The following is a 22827-nucleotide window of genomic DNA, read 5'->3' as shown; positions in this document are numbered from 1 at the left end:
TACCAGTGGTATTTAATAAGACATTTCTCTGACATGGAACAGCCACAATGAAATAGACAATTTCTCCCTTTTGCATTGATATTAAATGTCAGCATAATGAAATTACACAGACTAATTATTGGGCAAGTTCATGTTCATTTTATTCAGTTAATGAATTATTTACTAAATTAATAGCATTGACTTATTACATATGACAGATAATGGCTTGATATCTGGACAATAAGACTATGATACAGCTACTGGCTCTGATGCTAACAACTGCAGCCCCGCCCGGCTTATAACTGCATTTACAAGTCCTTCGGCAACCAATCACAGGCGAGAACACAGATGGACGGACCCGCCCCCCTCCCCCCAGCCCACCAAAAACCACATGCAAACCCTTCAGCCAAACATGGTTTTGGAGATCTGTGGGCATCAGTGGAAATTGTTGATAAATGAACCTTTCCATCCAACACATGGACAGGCTTATGGTACACCCTTCTACATCATGTCAGAGCTTGGCTGACTTCAACTCATCTAGCAGTGTGTCCTCAACTCCATTTGGCCCCTCAGCCCCTGTAGCTAGCTCATTGTGTCTGAAGGAGGCCAAGCACAAGCCGCATGGGAAGCCGAAAGGGAGAATTACTGCACAGTTTGAATGCGCCGTTGAGAAAGTGGGAAGGGCAAAGTGCTTTGGGGGTCGTTTCTGAATGAACGGGGCTCTAGTGAGATGAAACACAAACACAGAGGCAGGGAGAGAGCAGGATGGAGGAGAGAGAGAGCGAGAGAGAGAGAGAGAGGGAAGGAAGGAAAGAGAGCGATGTAGTGAATGAACAAAAGCTTCCACGTTTATCGTATACCAATTCTATACTTAGAGCAGAAGACTGAGGAGAGTTTCTGTCTCTTAATCATAGCTGTACAGTACAGGTAAGAGGCATTATTGTTGAACATTATTTGATTTATGACAGTTTATTAATTACAACAAAAGTACATGCCCCCTTATCATTACAGTCTGTACACAAACATGCAGTTGTGGATCGGATCAAAGTCCCTTTTAAAAAAACTGCGTGAGAGCTACGTTATGTAGTCTGTCAAGTTTAATTTCCAGAAAGATGAATTTTATTGGGGCACGACAGCAAACATACTCCCAATAAATCTGCCATTGGTTTATTTACTATTAGGCTCAGTGTCAGTGGTCATATTTCAAGATGATGCGAGGGAAAACCCAGGAGATCCTGCTCTAATCTAATCTGACAGGGGGAAGGAAGGAAGAGAGGAAACGAGGGGATGAGGAAGGAAGGGAGGATGGATGTAAAGACGTCTGATGGTTTTACAGCTCTCCCTGAACCACCCTAGTAAAGACTCCTCACCCCTCTCCTCCCCCTCCCCCAACCTAGGTTTTCTTCCCTTTCTTCCTTACCTTGACTCTACGCCCCCCAACTTCGCTCGAGGTTTTCCCACCTCCTCCTCTCCTCCATCCCTCTCCTCCACCTCCCCCACAGACCCCTCTCCTACTAGTTCTCTCCCAGCTTGAGCCGTGCGAACTCGTTGGCCAATACTAGCGCCTCCTTCAGGCTGTGTGTGTTCCTGCCCGTGGCCTGGGCCGACATGTCCTTGCCGCCTCCTTTGCCGTCCAGCAGGGGGCACAACTCCTGCACCCACTCGCTGGCCTTGAGACCGCGGTTAGCCACGTCCTGGAGGGAGGGGAAGAGAAGAAAGGATTGAGAGAGAGAGCGAGAGAGCGGAAAGGTCACATTAACAAACAGTGCCTAAAGATGTGGCACTGAGCAGCTCCCTGCACATTCATATACATAAAACGTCCCTGTGTGTGTGTGTGTGTGTGTGTGTGCGTGTGTTACCTGTGGGACCTGGCACAGGCAGACGATCTTGCCGGCGTCTGGGTCCACAGTGAAGAGCATGGCAGCGGTCTGAGGAGACTGAGCCTTCAGCAGCTTCAACGACTCATTCAGAGCCTGGGAGAGATGGAGGGAGGGAGGAGGGAGAGAGAGAGGAGGAGGGAGGGAGGAATAGATCAGACAGGGAGAGGAGAAGGGGAGGAGGAAGGAGAGACAGCGAGGGAGTGAAAGATGAGACAAGGAGGCAAGGGAGGGAAGAAGGAGAGACTCCTAATCAGCACTATTGATATCTCAAGGTCAGAACTAATGGGCCAGGGAACTCGTTTGTTCCCATGGCAATAACCCATATAGATAAGCTATGAGACATGAGATGTGTGTGCAATACAGCGACAGACACTGCATTTTAATACCGCTTGCACTTTTAATTTTCTTTTCGAACAGGATGCTGATGCAGTGTTAAGGCCTTGGATTATAGATGTGCAAAACCACAATCACATACTCCAAGAAACTGGCTGCTGAACTGTGAGCCAGGAGTCAGCTGATGTTAACTAGTTTCTCAATAGAACGCAGGAGCTGGAGACACACACTCAAGGTAAGGTGCAGACTGAAGGAGTCAGATGAAAAAGATGCCAAAACGTCAGTCATCATGCCACAATTTTGTTAAAATATGGGATGATAGAGTGTGCAACCATTTTTTTAAACTAGTTTCTCAAAAGCCATCCTTGGAGCAGGGAGGAAGGTTCACCTTGGCAGCACTGGACTGTATTGGCAGAGGATCTTTCCAGTAGCCTTTTAACTTACCTACTTTATATTGCATTGTAATTTTAAAGTGAAATGTTGCTTTTTATGTACTGAACTGCCTTCCAAATTGCCTCTCCGAGGGCATTTAAGGTTTCCCAATTGCTTTTGGCTCTGGTAAGGAGTCAGTTTTGCTGGAATCAAAGGATCAAAATGGTCAGAGAGAACACTTCTGTCCATGTCCTCTACATGCCATTCCAGGAGTTGCTTCTCCATCAAGTTTTCAATGCAGTTACATTAGAAGACGGTTACTAATCGTGTGGCAACACTCACCTTGGCTGAGGCTCCGGTCTCCATCTCCATGATGAGCAGTGCTTGGTTGGGGCTGGTGTCAATCACCTCCTTGGTCTTTTCCAGGACTCTCTTCTGGACGTCGGCCTTGCTGGCGCGGTCCAGGTCGTCCATGGTCTTCTTCAGGCCCTTCAGGCTCTCTCTCATCTCATCCTTCTGCCACTGGGAGATCAATGCTGTGCCTATGGACTACAGAGAGCACACACACGATGACATGTGGGTTGTAACCCAGTTCTATTTTAACATGCACAAGCTTTGTCTATGTTTTTAAGAATTTCACCATGAAATAGCCATCTGAATAAAGGCTTTTAAACTTTTTGCCAGAATTGTCACCTCTGCCTTCATCTGTTCTCTCTCACACACACACACACACACACACACACACCTCTGTCATATCGGCGATCTCTTTCTGTACGTCCTTGTTCGGGGCTTTCTGGGCCTTGACCTTGTCTCCCAGGGCGGACAGACACTGAAGCAGAGCATCAGCTTTCCTCAGGGCCTGGTGGGTGAGAGAGACGCAGATGTGAGAGAGGTAGGATGGGAGGGAGACGGTGCAGAACTGAAATCAAACTGCAACTGTTGCCTAAAAATAGTACAGATTAATTTTTCCTCAGGGCTTGGAGAGTGGGGAAAATGCAAGATGTTCCTTTCCAGCTCCAAGTACACCACAAGTCAAACAAGCTTCATTAAAGTTTCATTAAGTGTCCTTGCCAAGGACCCGAATAAGAAATGTAGTCCCTCTCTCTCTCTCAGACCCGTTCTCATTAAAATATAAAATGCTCTCCTGCCATGTGGGGGGGGCGACTCTCCAGGGAAAGGCCCGCGACCATTTGACCATTAAGATACCAGGACACAGCGATCATTTCATAAACTGTAGGAATATTACACCTTTTGTCAACTTTTTTCCAAAATGTTCCCAAAACTTTTATTTTCACCCCCACGCCTATAAGTCTATGTGAGTGTGGCTGGCTGTGCGCATATGAGTGCAGGCTGGAGGCAAGTGCATAAATGTGTGTGTGTGTGTGTGTGTGTGTGTGTCCTGACCTTCTGGGCCTCTGCTCCTGTCACAGCGACAATACGGCGGATGCCCTTAGCGATGGCCTCCTCGGAGACGATGACGAACGGGGCGGCGTGGGCCGAGTTCTGCAGATGGCTACGGATAAGAGAAACCAACGGCAGATTTCAGATACAGTTACGCAACTCTAGGAAGGGAGAGGAGGAGGAGAGAAGGAGGAGAGGGACGAGGAGCGGAGGGAGGCAGGAGGAGGAGGGCGAGGAACAGGAGTAGGGGAGAAAACACCATAAAACAACGACGACAGCACCAGAAACAACAGAATCTTTGAAGTGGCTGCCGATAAAAACAACATCAAAGAAACAGTTTACTAAAGCGGCTGGAGTTGGTGGGACTTGCAAAACTGAAAACGAGCTTTATGCAAATTTGATTCCTCCATCACTTTAAATACTTTCATCATAAACCAACTCAAAACCCATGCTGGCCCATTGTTTTCCATACATTTAAACATAAACCACAGCTTCAAAATCATTTTAGCTTCGACAATTGCTTTCGATGGCAAGAACAAAGCTGTGCAAGGAGAGATGGTGAAATTTTACTACCAGTAGCAGACTTTTTTAAAAGTCACTGGACCGAGCCTCATCACTGGATTGAGCTAAACAAAATGTTCCAGGCCCAGCCTACACAGGGACACGGCTGTCTCGCTTTAACACCCACAAATCAAACTAATGATTTCCATTTTATACACCACAACTGGGTGGTTGTGACACCTCTGAAAGCTTGCCATTAGCTTCAGGCAGACCATTACTTACAGATGGGTATCTACTGCTCCGTGTTAATGTGCGATATGTTGCAAACTTGACTCCGGTTACAGCATAGTGGGAGATGCACTGACAGCACTCAAGGAACTAGTGGCTAACAAGAGAACAATCAAAGCGGGAGTGGGGTGTTAAAAGGGAGACAGTGTGTGGTGGTTACAAATTTCCCACCCTGCCATGTGCCGTAGCATCTCTCTCTCTCTCTTTCCCGTCTCACTGTACTGAGACATTTGTGAAACTTTACAGAAACAAATGCTTGATGAGGCGTCAAACTGTGAAACCAAAACAATAGCCACTGTCATTATCTGTAATGACATACAATCATGGAGCATGGGAGCTCAGAAGCTGGCAGGCTGAATCAAGAAGATGAAGCCACGTGGCGGCAAAGTACAGTAAACGTATACAGCCACATAATGTACTGTAGCTATTGTATTCCATTAATAGCTACAGCAAAAACTGCAGAATACTGAAAGATCACACAGGAAATGGCACATTAACATACATGGATGATCTGGGTACAGCCTGACACACTAGTGATGCTACCAGTCCCCTTTATTTTGCCCATTAATATTACAAAGTTATTGATTCTTAAACATCAGGCTCTCCGCGGTCAGATTGTCTAACAGTTGGGAATCTATGCCCAGGAGATGAATGAACCAAGGCTCCGCTTTTTTTCCTCCGTTTTACCCCACTTCTCTGTGCATATCTATGCCATGTACGTGGCAAAATATGAACTTCTTTTCTCTGGGGGAAGAATAAAGTTACAAATCACTCAGGCAACCAGTAATTTGCCACAGCTGACATTTGAAAAAAAAAAATAAAAAAAAATAAAAAACTACTCCATTCTCAAACCAAGCCACACACAAAAACGCTGGTTTTGACCAAATTCTCCTCATCAATTATGTCGTACCTAGCAATCGGCAGTCTTTTTCAGTACAGTATACCAGAGCAGGGCTAAGGTACACACACCATTTGTGAAGTATCAGAGGCTGGACTGCATCCTTTGTCACAAGCAAGCAGAATTGCCTTAAAAAAAAAAGACGGGCTGCATACTCACGTTCCACCACAAAACTCGATGGAGGTGAGGGATCCGGCGGCGCTGTTGGGGTCGTTCAGCAGGTCCTTGACGGGGATACCGATGGACACGACTCGGACCGGGTCGGGGTAGGTCTCGTCGAACACGGCGCGCAGACCCTGGATGGCTTTGGCTGCTGCTAGTGGGGCTTCCATGGCGTACACTTCCTGGAGGGAGGGGTGGGGAGAGGGAGAGAGAGAGAGGAAGAAGTGAACGTTAGTGTAGGTCTAATCACGTAGGCGTCTGTAAACCCTGGCTTCTGCCAGTGGGACTCCCACAGCATACACAGTCCAGAGGGCAGGAGAGATGGAGGGAGAGGAAGAAAGGATGGAGGGAAAGAGAGGAATAGCTGAGCATCAGTATTTGGGTTTACATGGAGCCTACTATTTAATTCATAATTGGAATATTTCAATAATATATAATATATATATATATTATATATATATATATTATATATAATATAATATAATTTCAATAAAAAATATCTCATGTAACCACTTCACATGGAACAGACTAGCCCATTCCAAATAAAATTTTATTCAAAAAAGGGTGGCTGTAAACCTTTGATGAGCTAATGTAAACGCTAACTAACTACTTTCTTTGGTTGGAATACAAAATATTCATTCTGTATGAGTTTGTCCACTTAAAAAGGAAGTGATGTCAACAGATTGGGAAAGTCCAAAACATTCCTCTAAACATCTATTTCCACTACATGTTTTGGTGCATGTACAAGCATCTAATCAGAATTTTAACGTTCATGTAAACAATTCACTTTGAAGATTCAATTGGAAGGAAATCATTCAGAATGATATTCTACATTCAGTCAGTGTTGTGGCAGGCCTCATTTTCAAACAGCCAATAAACCCTGAGCAGCTTCAGCTTCTGCCAGAGGCGACGTTTCCCTGCAGTTTCTCAGTATTTCAGATTCAAACACTTCAGCACACACTTCAGCACGCTGTTCGCTGTGTTGGAGTTGAGACTCCGGATCGCGCTTAATTCCCCTCTGACCTTAGCGTCTCGGATCAAGGCGCAGGCGATCTCCTCGGTGCGGCGGACCTCCCCGGTGCTCAGGGCGCCTTTGGCCGTGAAGTCGAAGCGCAGGCGGTCGGGGGCGACCAGGGACCCCCTCTGGTCCGCCTCCCCCAAAACCCCCCGCAGGGCGAAGTTCAGGATGTGTGTCGCGGTGTGGTTGCTCATGATGGGCCTGCGACGAGCCTGGAAAAAAAGCAGAAGGTGAGATATGTGTCCTAGAAAAACACACTGCTACATCTAGAGGCAATAAAAGATACATAAAGACAGACGTCTACAGAGACCTGACTACCTCTCAGTCAGTATTTTATGAATGAGCCATAAAAATGTAATGTCAAATATATTAGTAGGGGGAAGGTAAGAGGGGGGATTGGCAGTGAGAGCAGAAGGGTCGTGGATTCCTGGTTTATCAGTGTTATTGTATCTTTTCCCCCACATTCCTACATTGGATATACATTTTGTTACTTTAATCTTTTGTTAAAGATTGCGGTTTTGCTTATTGCCCAACATGCCACTTCATTGCCTTGTACTGGATGATTCCATGTACCTCTTGAACCAATGTGTTGATTCAAGTTGACAATGCTTTTAGACCCAGTGCGTGTTCTCACCTCGTCCACATGCAAGGTGACGCGGTCTCCAACCTTCAGCTTTCCATAGACTGTCCCCACATGGAGAACGTAGCCTCCTCTAACCTGCGTGTTCTTCACTGTGAACTCCATCCGCTGGAAGGAAGGAAGGACAGACAGAAACGTTAAGACACAACAGCTTTTTTTGCTTCTTTTGCACTTTGATGCCCTTGACACCAGCGTACTGTTTTTTTTTTCTATGTGAAAAAGCTTTGCTCTGGCATTTGGGGAATAAATATATTGTTCTTTTTTTTTTTTAAACTCATGCTTCAAAGACTTTCAAGTGTTTTCAAAAGAGGTAGCAGTTAAGAGGAGGATAGAAAGACTAAAAGCAACATCAAGACAGACAAGTTCCTTTGTCAAGTCTTCACATCCTCAGCAAAAAACAAGAAATTTCATTACAACATTATCAACATTTGAATTCTTATTGGCCACTGCTGAAGCTGGAGGCTTTTGATGCGACAAGTTTGGGGAATCACAGTTTGAACAGAGGACAGAGTTTCTGATGATTAAGTTTGACTCAATAGATGGTCTTCTACTACAAACTGCCTGATGTGTGAATGTGAAAATATTTTCATGCATTACATACAATACATTTTCATTCAGGTTCTATTTTGTGGGACAGAGATGAGAGAAATATCATCTCACAAAAAAAGATTTCAACATTTGGCAGAGCCCAAAAGTGTGTAAACCATCATTTGTTGTTTCCTAGCAGGGGGTGTTTTTGCTGGTCCTTGTCTCTACTGGCTATGAACCCCACCAGTCCAGAGTTTTTTAATAGTTTAACCACCAAGTGAGCATTAAAGTGAGCATTCTTTATTGAAGCCATAGGCCACAAGCTAGCTAGTGAGTTTGTCATTCTTCTCTGAAGAGGAATCAACAACACGAAGAGGCCATTTTTTAGCTTAGGGAGAAATGTGGATTTTTTTTTTTGCCTGCAAGTGCATAATGAAAAAACAGCAACAAGCCAATTTTGAAAATGACCCTGAAGAAAGCTTTGGCACAGGTCGCAGTAAGAAGGATTTTAATGCCTGCGCCCTAATGAAATAAAAGCTTTTTGACTGAACGCCTCACGTGAGCTTTGAATTTGATGATTTTTTTTTATTGAATACTCGGATTCCCTTCCCGTGCTAACACCAAGCACCCAAAAAGCACTCTTTCACACGTTGTTTTTTGTCCGAGTGTTCCTTCCTATCGTGTTACACTCACATCTTCTGTGCTGTCGTCCTCTCGCAGCATGTAGCCCTCGTCAAAGCTCTGTCCTCCTTGCTCGGCGTAGAAAGATGTCTGGTCCAGCAGCACGCCGCACACCTGACCCGTGGTCACCTCATCGCAGAAGGCGCGGTCGTGACGCAGGGCGAGCACTGTGGCCAAAGCCTGCTCAAAAACTAGAGACAGACAGAGATGATGAAATAAAACTGATATAATACGTGAAATTATATGAAATCTGCCCACCACATTTAATTTTATATCACTTTTTTTTTTTTTTTTTTTATAAAGGTACTTTTGAAGGAAGGAAACTAGAAAAAGTGTTGCAATGTTGAACGCAATGTGCCACCTGCTTGTGATGCCAGCAAATTTATCAGAACCGACTAAAAGCCATCTAGTCATGGAAAGCTAGTTTGTGGATAAACAAGTTTGTACATTGTTTTTCATAAAATCAGAAAATTGAAAATGGCACGAGGAGTGCTGTGAAGGAGGCAGTGGGTGTGTAAAACCTCTGAGACAGGTTAGTAGGTAAGGCAAGCGTGTGTCTGCCCTCCTGCGTTTCCTACTGTAATCACAGCTGCATTTGTATTTAGCCGTCATTGTCAGTAAAGAGGGTGAGGGTGTGTGTGTGTGTTTGTGTGAGAATGTGTTTTTCTCACCGTATTTGCCGTTGTCCTCCGAGGTGTATTTGTATTTGGGGGAGTCGTCGGTGGCAGGTATGTTCTTGTTTCTCAGGTCTTCAATGGCATAAATGTCCAACATGATGTGGTCCTCATCACCTGCGCCCTTACCCTGGGACTTCAACTAGTGGACACACACACACACACACACATTTGTATTATTACTCTTACACGGACATTCCACTGATTTGATTTCATTTGTAAGCCAGAGCCTAAGAGCAGGCCTTATTCCAACGTCTTTTACGCTTGTTGGGCTTTTCTCGCTCTGTCTCCATGCATACTATGTTCACTCGAGCACACATCATCAGTTCAGAGGACTCAACCTTACAGATTTGTTTAAAACCTTGAGAAATTAATTATACTGAAATATCAGAATTTCAAAGGCTCGTTGCCCAAAACATAATGAAATATTTCTGCATTATTGATAAGCAAAGCAAATTATAGTTCTGGGATAAATGAGCGCTAGATGCCTTCTGTTACGGCAAATCACTTCTAACTGTCTAACCAACACAGGATTAGCACTGGGCTGTAAAGCAAACCGCAGTTTATTTAAACAGCAGGTGCACGGCTCCCGATTCTGACTTACAGTGCAATACTGGAGAACGCTGACACAAGGCGAAGTTGGGCACCCGAGGGAGCGGACAGAAAATATTATTCTGTTCAGTTTCCCCAACTGAACAGTCAAGGCCAAGTCCTTACAATAAATCTATATTGGAAACTAATCACAAGCTCCTATTTGGTTTTTTTTTGCCTGCACCTCGTCATCCCTCTCCCCCTCCATCCATCATGAACTTCTCTCAGCCTCCATCCCTCCACCCCTCCTTCCCTCCCGCTCCACCCCTCCTCATCTCCTTTCCTTCCCATCTCCTCACCTGCGCTGCTTTCTTCTCCTCTTCAAAGGCGGCAATGTCCACCCCCATGCCTCTCTCCTCGGCGATGAGGGCGGTCAGGTCCAGAGGGAAACCGTAGGTGTCGTACAGCAGCCATGCCGTGTCACCTGGACGCACAGACACAGAGAGAAACATTTTTTTTGTATGCAGGAGAGGCATCTCGTCTGCAGCAAAAATGCTCTCAAAGATTCTGCTTAGAGAGGAACAACTAGGAGGAGTGAGGGAGATAGATTACTTATTAGTAATATTGTTGATAATTTATAGTATTGTGTACTCAAGTCATGCCAAAAAAAGAACAACAAGGCAACAGTAAAGATATCGTCCCCCAACAATGATGCATTCACTCATTTGGGCCAATCAGTAACAAGTAACACAAATGTGAAAAAGGTCAAAGTTTCAAGTCTGTATTGTATTTGTATTTTCGACAATGCAAGTATATTTTGTAAGGACACGATCTGGTAGTCTTGCATTTTGGCATTCCATTTTGGTTGACTGCACAAATGATGCCGTCACCCTGTGAGCCAATCAATAAATAAATGATAAAGCCTCAACTGCTCCCTGGTTGTGCGTGTCTGTATGTGTGTTGTGTGCATCTCACCTGGGATGGTCTTGCTGTCTCCCAGACTCTGGATCTTCCTATCCAGGATGCGGCGCCCCCTGCTGAGGGTTTTGAGGAACTGCTCCTCCTCCTCATTAATAATGTCCTTCACCATGTCTGGGTCTTTCTTCAGCTCTGGGAACGCATCACCCTGGAGAGAGAGAGGGAGGGACGGAGGAAGGGAGGGAAGAGAGAAGGAAAGAGAGGGAAAAAAAGAGGGAGGACAGGGAGATAAGATGGGAGGAGAGAGGGGAGGAGAATGGAAGAAAGGGGAGAATTAGAGAGGCGGAAGAGGAGAAGAAAGGGCAGAATTAAGAGACATTGAGTGGAGAGGTTACTATTCATAGCATTACTTCAGTCTTTTCTTAACATTCGCAAGTTCCTAATTTTTTTTTATTTAGACTCCATCTTTGGTGCTAAGCGCTCATTGCTGTGGTGTTTCTGCACTGCTCTTCCCAGAGTTCACCTGTCAGTGTGTCCAGTACTGTGACGTCTTTTTCCTTGGATTTTCTGTTGATGCAGTTTGAGTTTCTGTAGGTGGCTACAGCTCTTTTCCTTGTCTGTTCAGCCATGGTGGCTATCACTGCTCATGCCAACTACCCAGTTCTTCTTCTATTTATTCCAAACAAACCGGAAACAAACTGCATCACTTCCTGATCGCCACAGGATTTTTCCCAGTAAAGTCTTATCAGACACCGGGTGTTTAGAACAGCAAAAGTAAAAGCTTTCCTGAACTGGGTATAGGTTGAATGACTATTATGTTGTATCAATCGGCTATAGAGTAGCAAAATGGGCATTTATTGATATGAAAATGTCATGGATTCTTACTTTATGTAAAAAGGTATCTCAAAGACAGAACTAGTGAATATAGTAGAGGACAAAAACAAGACGAGAGGTAAAGAATGAAAATCTCACCAGGGAATTGACCACCACATCCACCAGAGAGGCAAAGAAGCCTTTCTGAGCTCCCAGCTTCTCATGGGAATAACGAACTGCACGACGCAGGATCCTCCTCAACACATAGCTACACACAGAGAACAAAGACAAGAGGTTTAATATGCACTCATATACAGATGGACACAAAAAAAACAGAAAAAAGACTGAATAGTAGGGCTGCGCTTTGCATTTTTCCAGTTATGCCATTCCCCCCTTTTATGCCACCATGGAGGTGTTTGTATCTCACCCTCTTCCTGTGTTGTCAGGCCGGCCGCCGTCTGACAGGGCGATGGTGATGGTGCGGGCGTGGTCGGCCAGCACGCGGTAGGCCATGTCGATACCATCAGTATCCTCAGCACCTACTTTACCGGTGTACAATCTAGCGCCTGTACCCTGAAACAAACAGAAACACAGAGAAACTATCAAAAATACTGTCAACATGTTCACATGCTCAGTGCTGAAGTTGAACCAGGTTTTCTGAATTTATCTTCATTTCTGTGCCCAAAATCAACACTCTAGATGTGGATAACCCTTCAGTCTTGAAGGCTAGATACTGAATCAGGTTAATCTAAGTGTTTCTTGGTGGTAGGGTTAGGTGCTCTAGCCAAGATTATGTAGAGGTCTTAATGTTCTGTGACTACCTTTACAGACTGGATCAATACGCATCCATGTGGATTTCATCTGGATAGCACTCAACTGCATAAAAGTCCATGTGTAAATGCACCCATGGGACATAGCTGGGTTTCCATTCAATTACTTGTATTGTGCATTAGAATACTGCAAAGTGCATTTCCCATTGTGGCTATATTAAAGTCAAGTTTTGAAGCAAATGAAAAAGCTTTGCAACCTCCCTAGTGCTTTTGAAATTCTGCATAAAAAGCATATCACCTTTAATTTTTATTAGCTGACTGGGAAGACTTGCTCTCTCTTTCTCTTTCAATGCTCACCTTTCATTCAGTGACACACAACTGGGACGTTTCATTACCTTCTGAATGGCGTCAAAGTATGGGACGAAGAGGTCGGTGTCATAGTTGGACATCTTGTTCTGCAGAACAGAGACCAGGCGCTCCAGACCCATTCCTGTGTCAATGCTCTTCTTAGGCAGCGGCTTCAGCTCCGTCTCTGACTCTCTAAGGTAGGAGAAGCAGGAGACAAAAAGCTGTTTCTGATTTTCTTCTACAGCTGACACATAGGTGAGAGAGTGTGTGTGTGTGTGTTATTGCTCCTCTCAGACAGGGGTTTCAGGTGCTTTTAACTCCTTAAAACAATAGAGAGAACTCGGTTGCACAAATGCACCAATAATGCAATAAAAAGGGTGTGTCTTAATTCCTAAATCAGCTGATCTATTAATAATATTGGGTGTGTGCCTGGTGTGTACCCGTCACAGTGCTTGTGTGCTTTTCAGTGCGTTTTATGACCCACTGAACTGGTTACAGGCCAAGCGACAGGCCTCCATTATTATCTGTAGGTATACTTACAACAAAGTCGAACTTGCCTGAAATAGAAGCACAATTAATCACCCTGCTGCATACAAATTTGTGTCTACTTGCTGCAGCTTTGTCTTGTTTATTTATTTACACTCCACGCATAAAGATTAAAGAGGTAACCGTAACCTGGAGAGAATAGAAATAGCGGTGACAAATCTAAAAGAACAACGGCTGTGGTGAAAGAGCGACAAAGGCGGCTGAGGGAATATGAGGATTTAGAAGGTGTTGGATCAGCCATAAAGGTGCAGATATTCACCAGGCTCAGCAGTTCACGAAACGAAAAGTTGACCACAAGACGTTAGCATGGAGATCTAAACAAAGGCAATTAACTGGAAAGGGAAATGGAGACGCTTTTTCACAAGGCAGCACAACTTAATGTGTGTTATTTTAGACCAATCGATATATATTTTAGACCAGACGATCAGGCACTGGGGGCTGGTGTGTGAAGAATTCATTTAGTTCAGCCAGAAAGCCTGTGCACACTGCAGAGTCCAAAGCAAACCTAGTGCTTCATTTACTCCACAAAAATGTCCTTTTGTCCATACACTGTCAGGAAAAAAAGGTGCAGTATACGAACCTGACAAAATGTATTTCTGCAGTGAGTATACCGCCACTTTTAGGACCTTCTAGTGCACCCTCAGTGTGTGTGTGTGTGTGTGTGTGTGTGTGTGAGCCCATTACCTGTTGAACTGAATGAACACCAGGTTCCAGATCTCCAGGACGTTGGGATCGTCCATGTTCACCAGGTGAGAGGCGTCTCTCCCTCCGATGCGGTCGTAATGGATTTCACTGCAGGGACCGCAGGGACCGGTGTCTCCCATCTCCCAGAAGTTATCCTTCATACTGCCTGGCAGGATACGACACTCCTCCACCCTGAGACGCAGAGAGAAAGACAGAAAGCGAAAGAGAGAGAGAGAGAATGACAGAGAGAAAGACAGAAAGCGAGAGAGGGTTTAGAGATGCTTTAACTGAATCCACTAATCATACTGATAGTGTGTTGGATAGTACAAGGTTTTTCCAATGTTGGCAAGATAGAAACACACACTGGAACCACACATCAAAAGAAAATGGTTTCTAGAAACTTTCTACAATGTCCAATATGCCCTTATTGGATTTTGAATAGTTTGTACAATTACTTGTTAGTGGTTTGCAGTATACTAGTAGAAATGATACACAGGTAGAAATCTGTGCCAAGGTTTAGATTTGTTGGATGGGGCCACTCCACTCCACTGTGTGGACATTGGTTATAAAAAGTCAGACACTGAGAAGAAAACTAATGTTTAATTAATCTCTAATCTAAGCTTTGTTGCACAACTGTCATTGCTAGGGGTGGCAACACCAGCAACCTATTTTACCACTTAAAGACGAAATATGTGCGATAGTATCAATATTGTAATTATTATTTTTTTTATTTATCCAGAACCACACATAAAAAGGTACGGTGATGAATTATGGAGACAAAGAGACAGAGAGGCTTCTAGACCGTTGTTGCAGGCGGCGTGGCGGCTCTATGGGACTGGGAGAACAAAGTGACTTCCCAAAGGAATGATCACCCAATGTTGTGCTTGAAAGGGTCCATGTGTAATTTCTGTTTCAATGCTGACCTCTATCATTCACCGATGTCATTACAACAACAAATCATGTGAGAACATGAAACTGTGTGAGAAACACCACGTCCCTGTCCCATATACGGGCTGTTGTGTTAAAATGAGAACTGTTTGGAGGATTATATTCATTTGAATTTACCAGAAAACCCTACCGGTTAGTTAAACCCAAGTTATATTTTCCATGCAGAGAAGCAAGGCAGAAACAAATTAGTACATTTTTGAATGGACCTTGGCGTGACGTTCTCTCTACAAGCTGCAGCGAGGTGTTAGCTGTAGGAAATGTTTCTAGCGAGGCTAGCTAACATATTCAGTAATGCCGGAACTGTTATTTACCAGCCACTTGTTGCTATTGGTTAGCTAGAAGGTTAACTAGTCAAGATAGCTGCATAGCTCGCGCAGGACTGCGAGTGCGAGCCAAGTCTTTTGGGGTTTACACATTTAACCTTTAACAAGGGGAGGTAAGACTGTGGACGTTTTGCATCATTAAGGCAGAGCGAGGCTGCAAGATCACAGGAAGTGAAGTGTTAAGTGATATGGCTTGTTAGGAACTCCCAGGAGATGATGCAGGACATAAAAAATACTACTGTAAGCGATGCTAATTAGAGAGTTGCTCATCATCCAATCTTTGTTTGCCAACACCTTCAACTTTAAAATCCCAACAGCCTCTTAATGGTCACACTGTGGTTTGACTATTACATACTGACCTATCTTTGTCCCATGGCTCCACTGAGCATTCTGGTTTTTGTTTCATGGCTCTATGTTTAACAGTTGCAAAGATATTTTGGTTGACAGACAGGTGAAAAGCAGACACACATGACCCACTCTGAGTGGCATGCAATACTTTGCCCCGACTCCTCTTCCTGTAAACGTACTATGAAGTCCTGCATTCAAATGCATAAAATCTGCATCTTTATTATTAACATTTTCATTATTTTGTCTTGGCTACATATTGAAATAGTAGCAGCTATGGTGATGATCTCTCCAATTTCATACAAGGTTGATAAATTGCGCATACCTATCTGTTATGTATTTTTGTCATAATCATGATAATGCAACTGAACAAGTGTCAATGAAAAAAGTCTGTGTTGCTGTAGTGACAATTTTTAAATTGCTGTTTTAATCCGGGCAAAAGCTGCAGGTCTGACTCCCCGCATTGTCAGGAGGGAGTGTGTAGGTGGCGCTGCACTTTGAACTCTGAAGAAATACATATGTGCAGTGGGTGTCAGTGCCTATAGGAGGGATATATGATCAATTCCAATGACCTTGAATAAACTGTAAAATTGATCTATCTTCTCTGATTCATCAGGGTTACCTAAGGTTGATCCAGATCTGTTTACACTCAAGACCATCTGTCTCACTCAGTTCACAAAACGCATGATTGCATTCACACAGATTCTATACAAGAATCTGATCCACTTTGCTCAGCATTATAGATTCTGATGACACAAAAAGGCAAACGGGAAAAAAAATCATCCCTGATCTACTTTGACTCTGATTCTCCATCTAGACTCACCCCAGGTCAATCCAGATCTGTCTGCACTCCAGGTCGGGCTCCAGGCCGGCGTCAGCGTGGCCGCCGAAGTAGGTGACGTACAGACGCTCTATGGGAATACCGAACTCCTTAGTCAGCAGCTCCATGGCCATTTTACAGGCCAGATGCTGCAGCAAGGGGAAGAGGGAGGAGAGATGGGCGGAGGAAAGAATGAGGAGAGAGAACAGGGAGAAAAGAGAAAGAGAAAAAACAGAAACATGGGTTTAACACATAAAGTCTCTTTGTCAACAGAAAGAAACTGCATCATCAGCCCAAAAAAATAAATAAAAAAATCACACACTCACTCACTCCCTCCCAAAGTATGGATGCGAGATTTTTCCATATCATATCAGCCTTATCAACCATATCGTATATACTTTACCACTTTATCTGTTGTAATGCCCTTCATCATATCATCATGAAGGACACAACAAAAGATAAAGTGTTAAGGTGACAAAAAACTAACGACTGAGTGCAAGAATAAACTGATAATGGTGACAGTGTGAGCGTACAACACATTTGTTTTTCAATATTTCTTATTTTAACAGAAACCTTTTTTTAGTGTGACAATGATATAGTGTGACTGATAGAAAGCATGCACACACACACAAACACTATAATACCTTGAAGTAGTCCCCGAAGGACCATGACCCCAGCATCTCGAAGAAGGTGTGGTGGTAGACATCTTTGCCCACGTCATCCAGATCGTTGTGTTTGCCCCCCGCACGGATACACTTTTGGGTGTTGGCGGCACGGTGCAGCCTGGCCATGGGGTGGCAAGGGTCGATGGTGTTGAGGAAGATGGGCTTGAACTGGGAGGAATGGGAAAGAATAGCAAGACGGGATGAAAGGATGAATTGGTATTTAGTAGGGCTGCCCCCGACCAAAGATTTTCCTAGTCGACTAGTAGTCGTTAGTTCAAGCCATTAGTCGACTAGTCGTCGCACGTTTATGATATTAATTTAATTATTTAAAAAAAAAAATTTTTTAAAAACACACCCAAGTCGCAGCTACTCGCAGTCAGAAACACCGGTGAAATACACTCTGGTTCACAGGAAAAAACACACCCAAGTCGCGGCTTCTCACAGTCAGAAACACTGGTGAAATACACTGTGCCCGGCTGCTGCACAGAGCGCTGTTCGCTTGTTTATTCAAAGTTTATTAATATTGAACGTGTCATGTGTCCAAATTGCACCAAATCCGACACTGCACATCCTTGGGTCCCCAGCAATACACCCGCCAAGTGCAACCCTGGTCTAATAACTTTTTGACAAGGCGCAGCTCCCGAATGGAGTTTGAGGGTTTTTGGTTTTTTTTTCCCTGCGACTAACTGACCAATGAAAACTTGGTCGACCAAGACTCTTCTCATCGACTAACATTTGGTCGACTATTAGGGGGCAGCCCTAGTATTTAGTGGAAAATGCAGTTGCGTCCTTAACAATCAGAACAAACTAGACTTGACTTTTGGGAGGGAGAGCAGAATATAAGAGAATGACCAGAAAGGGGAAAAGAGTTGGTGAAGAGACAGAAATACAAAGTTATGGCTGTTTTCAAATGTAGTTTGAGTGAATGTAGTGTGTGTTGGGCTGAGCTGGATGGGTGGGATGGAAGGATTGTTTATAAAATGATTGAGCTAATATGGTAATAATAAAATTCAGTTCTGTGAAACCATCTACTGAATCAAACTGTTGTGGAGAAAGGGCACTGCTGTCGAGCTGCAGATGCTTGGGGAGATAAATCCTTTCATCAAACAAAATGTGAAGGATCTCCCACCAGCATGGTACTGTGTGTGTTGGTTGTCATCACAGCAGCAGTTATCAGTGGTAAACAGGATTACATGGCGAGTGTTGGATCTTGTAGAAGGAACTATGTGGCCTTTGGCTTTAGTTTTAATAAGTTATAATCATGTTAAATAGGTTAGCTCTTAGTAAACAACACTAAAGTGGCTACACAAGACTGAGCTAACGTTAATCTTTTAGTGTTGACAAACAACATTAGCTCTGTCTGAAGCAAACTTGTAGTAGTAGGAGTAATTGTGGGCCGGCTGTGATTAAGTTGGACTGTTTCATTATTGAATTGAGTGGGTTGCAACTGTTTCTATTGTAGCCCTGTAGAAAAATCTATTAAATTAGTTAAAAATAAATCACACTGAGGCAGTGTTGTCTCAAGATGGTTCTTCCCCTTCTTTGACAATAATTTGTGTCCCGCTGAATACAACAACCTGACTGTGATTGCTGTGAGAGGAGCAACAACAAAATGAATTTTTCCTGTGATCTACTGAGAGTTGCCAGCGAACATCCTGTGACTTCAGTGTTGGTGTAAATCAGTTGGTAAAAAAAAAAGAAACGCCAAAATACCATAGCCAGTACTAAGGAGGGTGGGAGAAAGGCATGGATAGATAGAAAGATAGAGGGAGGCATGGCCAGCGTACCTGGTTCATGCCAGCGTTGGCAAACAGCAGCGTGGGGTCGTCCAGTGGGATGGTGGCTGACGAGTGGACGTACTGGTGCTCATAGCTGCGGAAGAAGTCGATGAACTTCTCACGGATCTGAGCTGCACTCAGTGAAGAGTCCATTCTGGATCGGCTTCCTGGACAGACACACACACACACACACACACATATATAACATCCATTAAGCAAGGTTAAGGAGGTAATACTCAAGGGCAGCAACTATTTTTAATGAAGCAAATAAGCTCCAGGTCCAATTAAATTGTTCTGGGTCTCTGACTTTGTTCCACAGTGACAACATGGGCATTAGCATGTGTACCGCTAGTACAGCAAACGGCAAGCTAATGGAAAAACAGAAATTGGTCTTAACATGTGGCAAGTTCAGCTCCCAGCAGCAGGCCCTAATTAAAACACAGAAATGGACAGTGGCAATTTCATCCAACCAGCAAAAGGCCTGCATGAGTAGGAGACTTTGCACCAAAGCATCTCAATGTCGGGTTTTAGTCCAAATTTAGGCCCAATTTTGCCATCAAGATTGCTGACTGAGCGAGTCAGCATAGACAGATGATCAGCATACCTGAGAGAGTTTCTAGTCTCCTAATCAAGTTGTAGACCAGACAGGCCAGTTTTTCAAACTTGTTTGATTTCTGAGATTCAAATTTGGACAAAACTGTGGTGTGACATGGACAACAACACAAATCTCTGCCAGAGACTGGCAGTGGCTAGTGAGAGTTGAGCTTGAAAAGACAAACAGGAACTGAGTTGAGTTGCTGCCTTTTTATGGTGTTATACTATCTCATGGTAATGACAGCGCTCCAAGAGAGTTGAGTGTCCTGGTACTCTGTGAACAAACAATTCATGTAGTATGTGAAGGTCTTCATCATCAAATGTGTGATGCCCATTCCCAGCTATTCTTCAGGTTTGACAGAGAAGCTGGAAAACTGCTAGTCAGTGAAAACGGAAAAGCATTTCACAGTAAATGACAGAGTGTAAGGATTTTAAAAGTCGTTTAGTCTGTAGGTGGCATAAGGGAATGAGACTCTGTTACGAGCAGTTAAACCAGCTTAGCCATTCCTGCGAGTCTGTCTGCCCCCCCAGGGTCTGCTCTGGGCCGCTTCAGCACACTCTCCTCTGAACGCACATATACACACACGTGCAGTGTTTCATTTGTTCATAATGTGAACATTATTTTATGTTCGATTACATACATCAACATATTATCTAGTGGGGAGTTCTGGTGTTTTCCCTCAGATTTACCGAGGCCTGTAGTCTACACTTAGTTAGCAGGATACACGTCCTAACTTGTGCAGACAAGATGTCCTACTCTCTCATCCCCCAGCCCCAAATTGCCCCTTGGCCCTCCTCATTAACCAACACCACCTCAGGAATCTTGTGAGACAGGTGAGAAATGGTTAATCAGAGATGGGATCAGGACAATACAAAGAAAGGAGATAATGGTAATATAATTGGTAGCTAGCATTTAGATTGAAGCCCCTCAGTGAAGAAGCATATTATTGTGGTAGTTTGTCTAGACATGCACGGATATCCATGTACATCTGTGGTATTTCTACTGACTGCGTATAAAACAGTAAAACAGTTGGTGATTCAGTGAAGTTGCTGTACTCATGACAGCTGAGTCCTTTCATCTCTAGGTTTTATTGGCTTTGTGGGCAGCTTCAAACTTAGTGGCGAAGTTACCAGTTTTGTTAAGTTTCAAGTATGGTTGTGTGTGTCAGGTGGATGAACAAGTTAGTGTCCTGGCCTGGATGGCGGACTGATTTGCTCTCAGGTCACACATCCTCCTGGAGCCCATTCAGGAGTCCTAAGAAACTAAGAATCCTTGCTTGGGACAGAAGCCTATGCAAGTAAAAGATACAAAATATTTTGAATGACATTTTGAGGGAGCAGATATTTCATATTTCCATATAAATGGTTCAAAAACAGACCTATTTGGGTGTTTGACTGGGACTGCATGAGAGAACAAGTACAGACTCTATTCAGTCCCACAGGGCATTTGTGGCAATAACATTCATCTTGTTTAAAAAAAACTCTTGAAGCTCAAGATAGAACCCACACACTAGGATTTGTGAGAGAAAAAAAAAGGTGGGATATGCAGAAATCCCCATGTGTGGGTTCTATCCTGAGCTACATGTGTATTTATTGACCTACGCACCTCAGTCAAGCTACATTTTCTGGACACTTCAGTCAGAGGCGCAGCTCCTTCACTGATCTTAACTATTAAATACCCTTCACGGATGTGATGATGATTTCAAACATTTTAAGACTTTTAAGGACCATCAGACACCCTGGTAACTACTGTGTCAGAGAGGACAAAGAAACAGTGTGCCATCTATAACTAGAAGGGCACTCTGAGAGCGCAGACCTCCGCCAAGGCCAATAGTCCAGTCTTCTATGATATGCAAATGTGCAAGCGCAACCAATATACCGATCCGCTCCAAAATTTAATGGGTTCTTCCTTGGCCCATGCTACACCCTTCCACGAAGTTTCACGAAAATCGGGCCAGTAGTTTTTCCGTAATCCTGCTGAGAAACAAACAAACAAACGGCACCGAATACATAACCTCCTTGGCGGAGGTAATTAAAAGGCAGTAGTGCTGAATTCCCACCAGGGAAATCGTTGGGAAACTAGTTGGCGTAGGAAACCCCACAGCTGGTGCTCCAAGCTCCCTGAGGCCAGCAAGCGGACAGTAAACAGCCCCTATCCCCTCCTGACTACGAAACCACCCTGATGGCAACCGGAGAGAGATGTTACATTGGTGCGATGGGATGGAAAATTCACACTCCGAACAGAATTTACCAGATATTTCTCTGTTCTTGGACAGTTTGGTGTACTTATGTGAATGTGAATGAAGGCTTCATGTATGCCACAACCAAGGCAGCTGAGAGGAGACTCACTTTGTGGACTAACGTGACAGCAGCCTGGGTAATTTTACAGGGAGTGGTTCATATTTGTAAGCACCACGTTGAAAGAGAGTCCAAGTGGATGGAAAATGCTCAATCCAACATCCTACAAGTCCAATAAGTCAGTCTCCATTGTCAGTGTGGCATATCCAGACTTGGTTCTGTGGTTTCTAACTTTGGGTGAAGGTTGTTGTTCGTAATCACAAATACAGGAAATGAAAATGATCATATCAGTAACACAACGTAATGTCTCAGAAGATGAATTGTCTCTTTATACGATGGCAAACATTAACTTTAGTTGTCTTGCCACCTTTGCAACACTGCTGTACACTAGTTTACAGCAATAAGTGCCATAAAATTACATGCGGCCAAGTCAAACAACTGGACAAAATCACTACTCTCAAAGATGAACCTTCAAATGGGGATATTACTGATTGACACTGATTGTAAACTGCCAATGTTAGGCAGTGGGACTAGCTTGACAAGCTGACGTTAGCTAACGGCTAACCAGCCAGGCTACGTCCATCTATCCAGCCAGGGAGCGGGGTTTCAGCACAGGAAATTACAGAAAACCGCCTCTGTTGAATAGTAAAACCAAACTCTAATGGACTCAACAGCAAATTAGCAAATGATAATACTCACAGAAGTCGATATTCTCGCAGAATGATTCAGTTAACTGCTTCCACACACACCGTTTAGCCCACGCTGCTCAGCCAGAAGGAAAGCACAGAGAGAGAACACGCCCACAGCCGCAGCTATTGGTCCAACCGCACCGGCACGTCAGTGAGTCTCAGTCTTTATTGGATAAGTCTACTGTCAATCTTAGCCGAACCCGCCACCTCATTTGCACGAACTGCTCTGGCTTGGCTGATGCAATGAAAAAGGCACCGGTGTCAATACATTTTGTTCTGACTGCTTCACACGAGAGCATGACTGTGCGGATAATGTTTGCGGAAAAAACACTCATTCAAAACGTGTTTAGAATAGTAATTACACTGGGCTAAAGTTATAGTCGCCGTGTTTGGTTTGGTTTC

At 44.0% G+C, this 22827-nt stretch overlaps 1 protein-coding gene across 1 annotated transcript; it reads right to left on the bottom strand.

The window, feature by feature from the left end:
- On the bottom strand, nucleotides 1-22513 carry aars1 (alanyl-tRNA synthetase 1). The gene is made up of 20 exons (XM_071905799.2): nucleotides 22436-22513; nucleotides 18854-19011; nucleotides 17046-17234; nucleotides 16405-16550; nucleotides 13966-14157; nucleotides 12783-12927; nucleotides 12045-12190; nucleotides 11777-11885; nucleotides 10862-11012; nucleotides 10246-10370; nucleotides 9353-9497; nucleotides 8694-8872; nucleotides 7467-7580; nucleotides 6838-7044; nucleotides 5812-5996; nucleotides 3969-4077; nucleotides 3310-3423; nucleotides 2907-3113; nucleotides 1839-1952; nucleotides 1-1673 (listed from the first exon to the last, which is right to left on the bottom strand). Exons 2-20 carry the CDS (start codon nucleotides 18995-18997, stop codon nucleotides 1494-1496), a joined length of 2901 nt encoding a protein of 966 aa, XP_071761900.1. The 5' UTR covers nucleotides 18998-19011; nucleotides 22436-22513; the 3' UTR covers nucleotides 1-1493.
- Between the last annotated feature and the right edge of the window lie 314 nt (nucleotides 22514-22827).

This window comes from Centroberyx gerrardi, chromosome 4 (assembly GCF_048128805.1).
Source record: "Centroberyx gerrardi isolate f3 chromosome 4, fCenGer3.hap1.cur.20231027, whole genome shotgun sequence".
Lineage (NCBI taxonomy): Eukaryota > Metazoa > Chordata > Actinopteri > Beryciformes > Berycidae > Centroberyx > Centroberyx gerrardi.
This window is presented reverse-complemented; position numbering and strand designations above follow the sequence as displayed.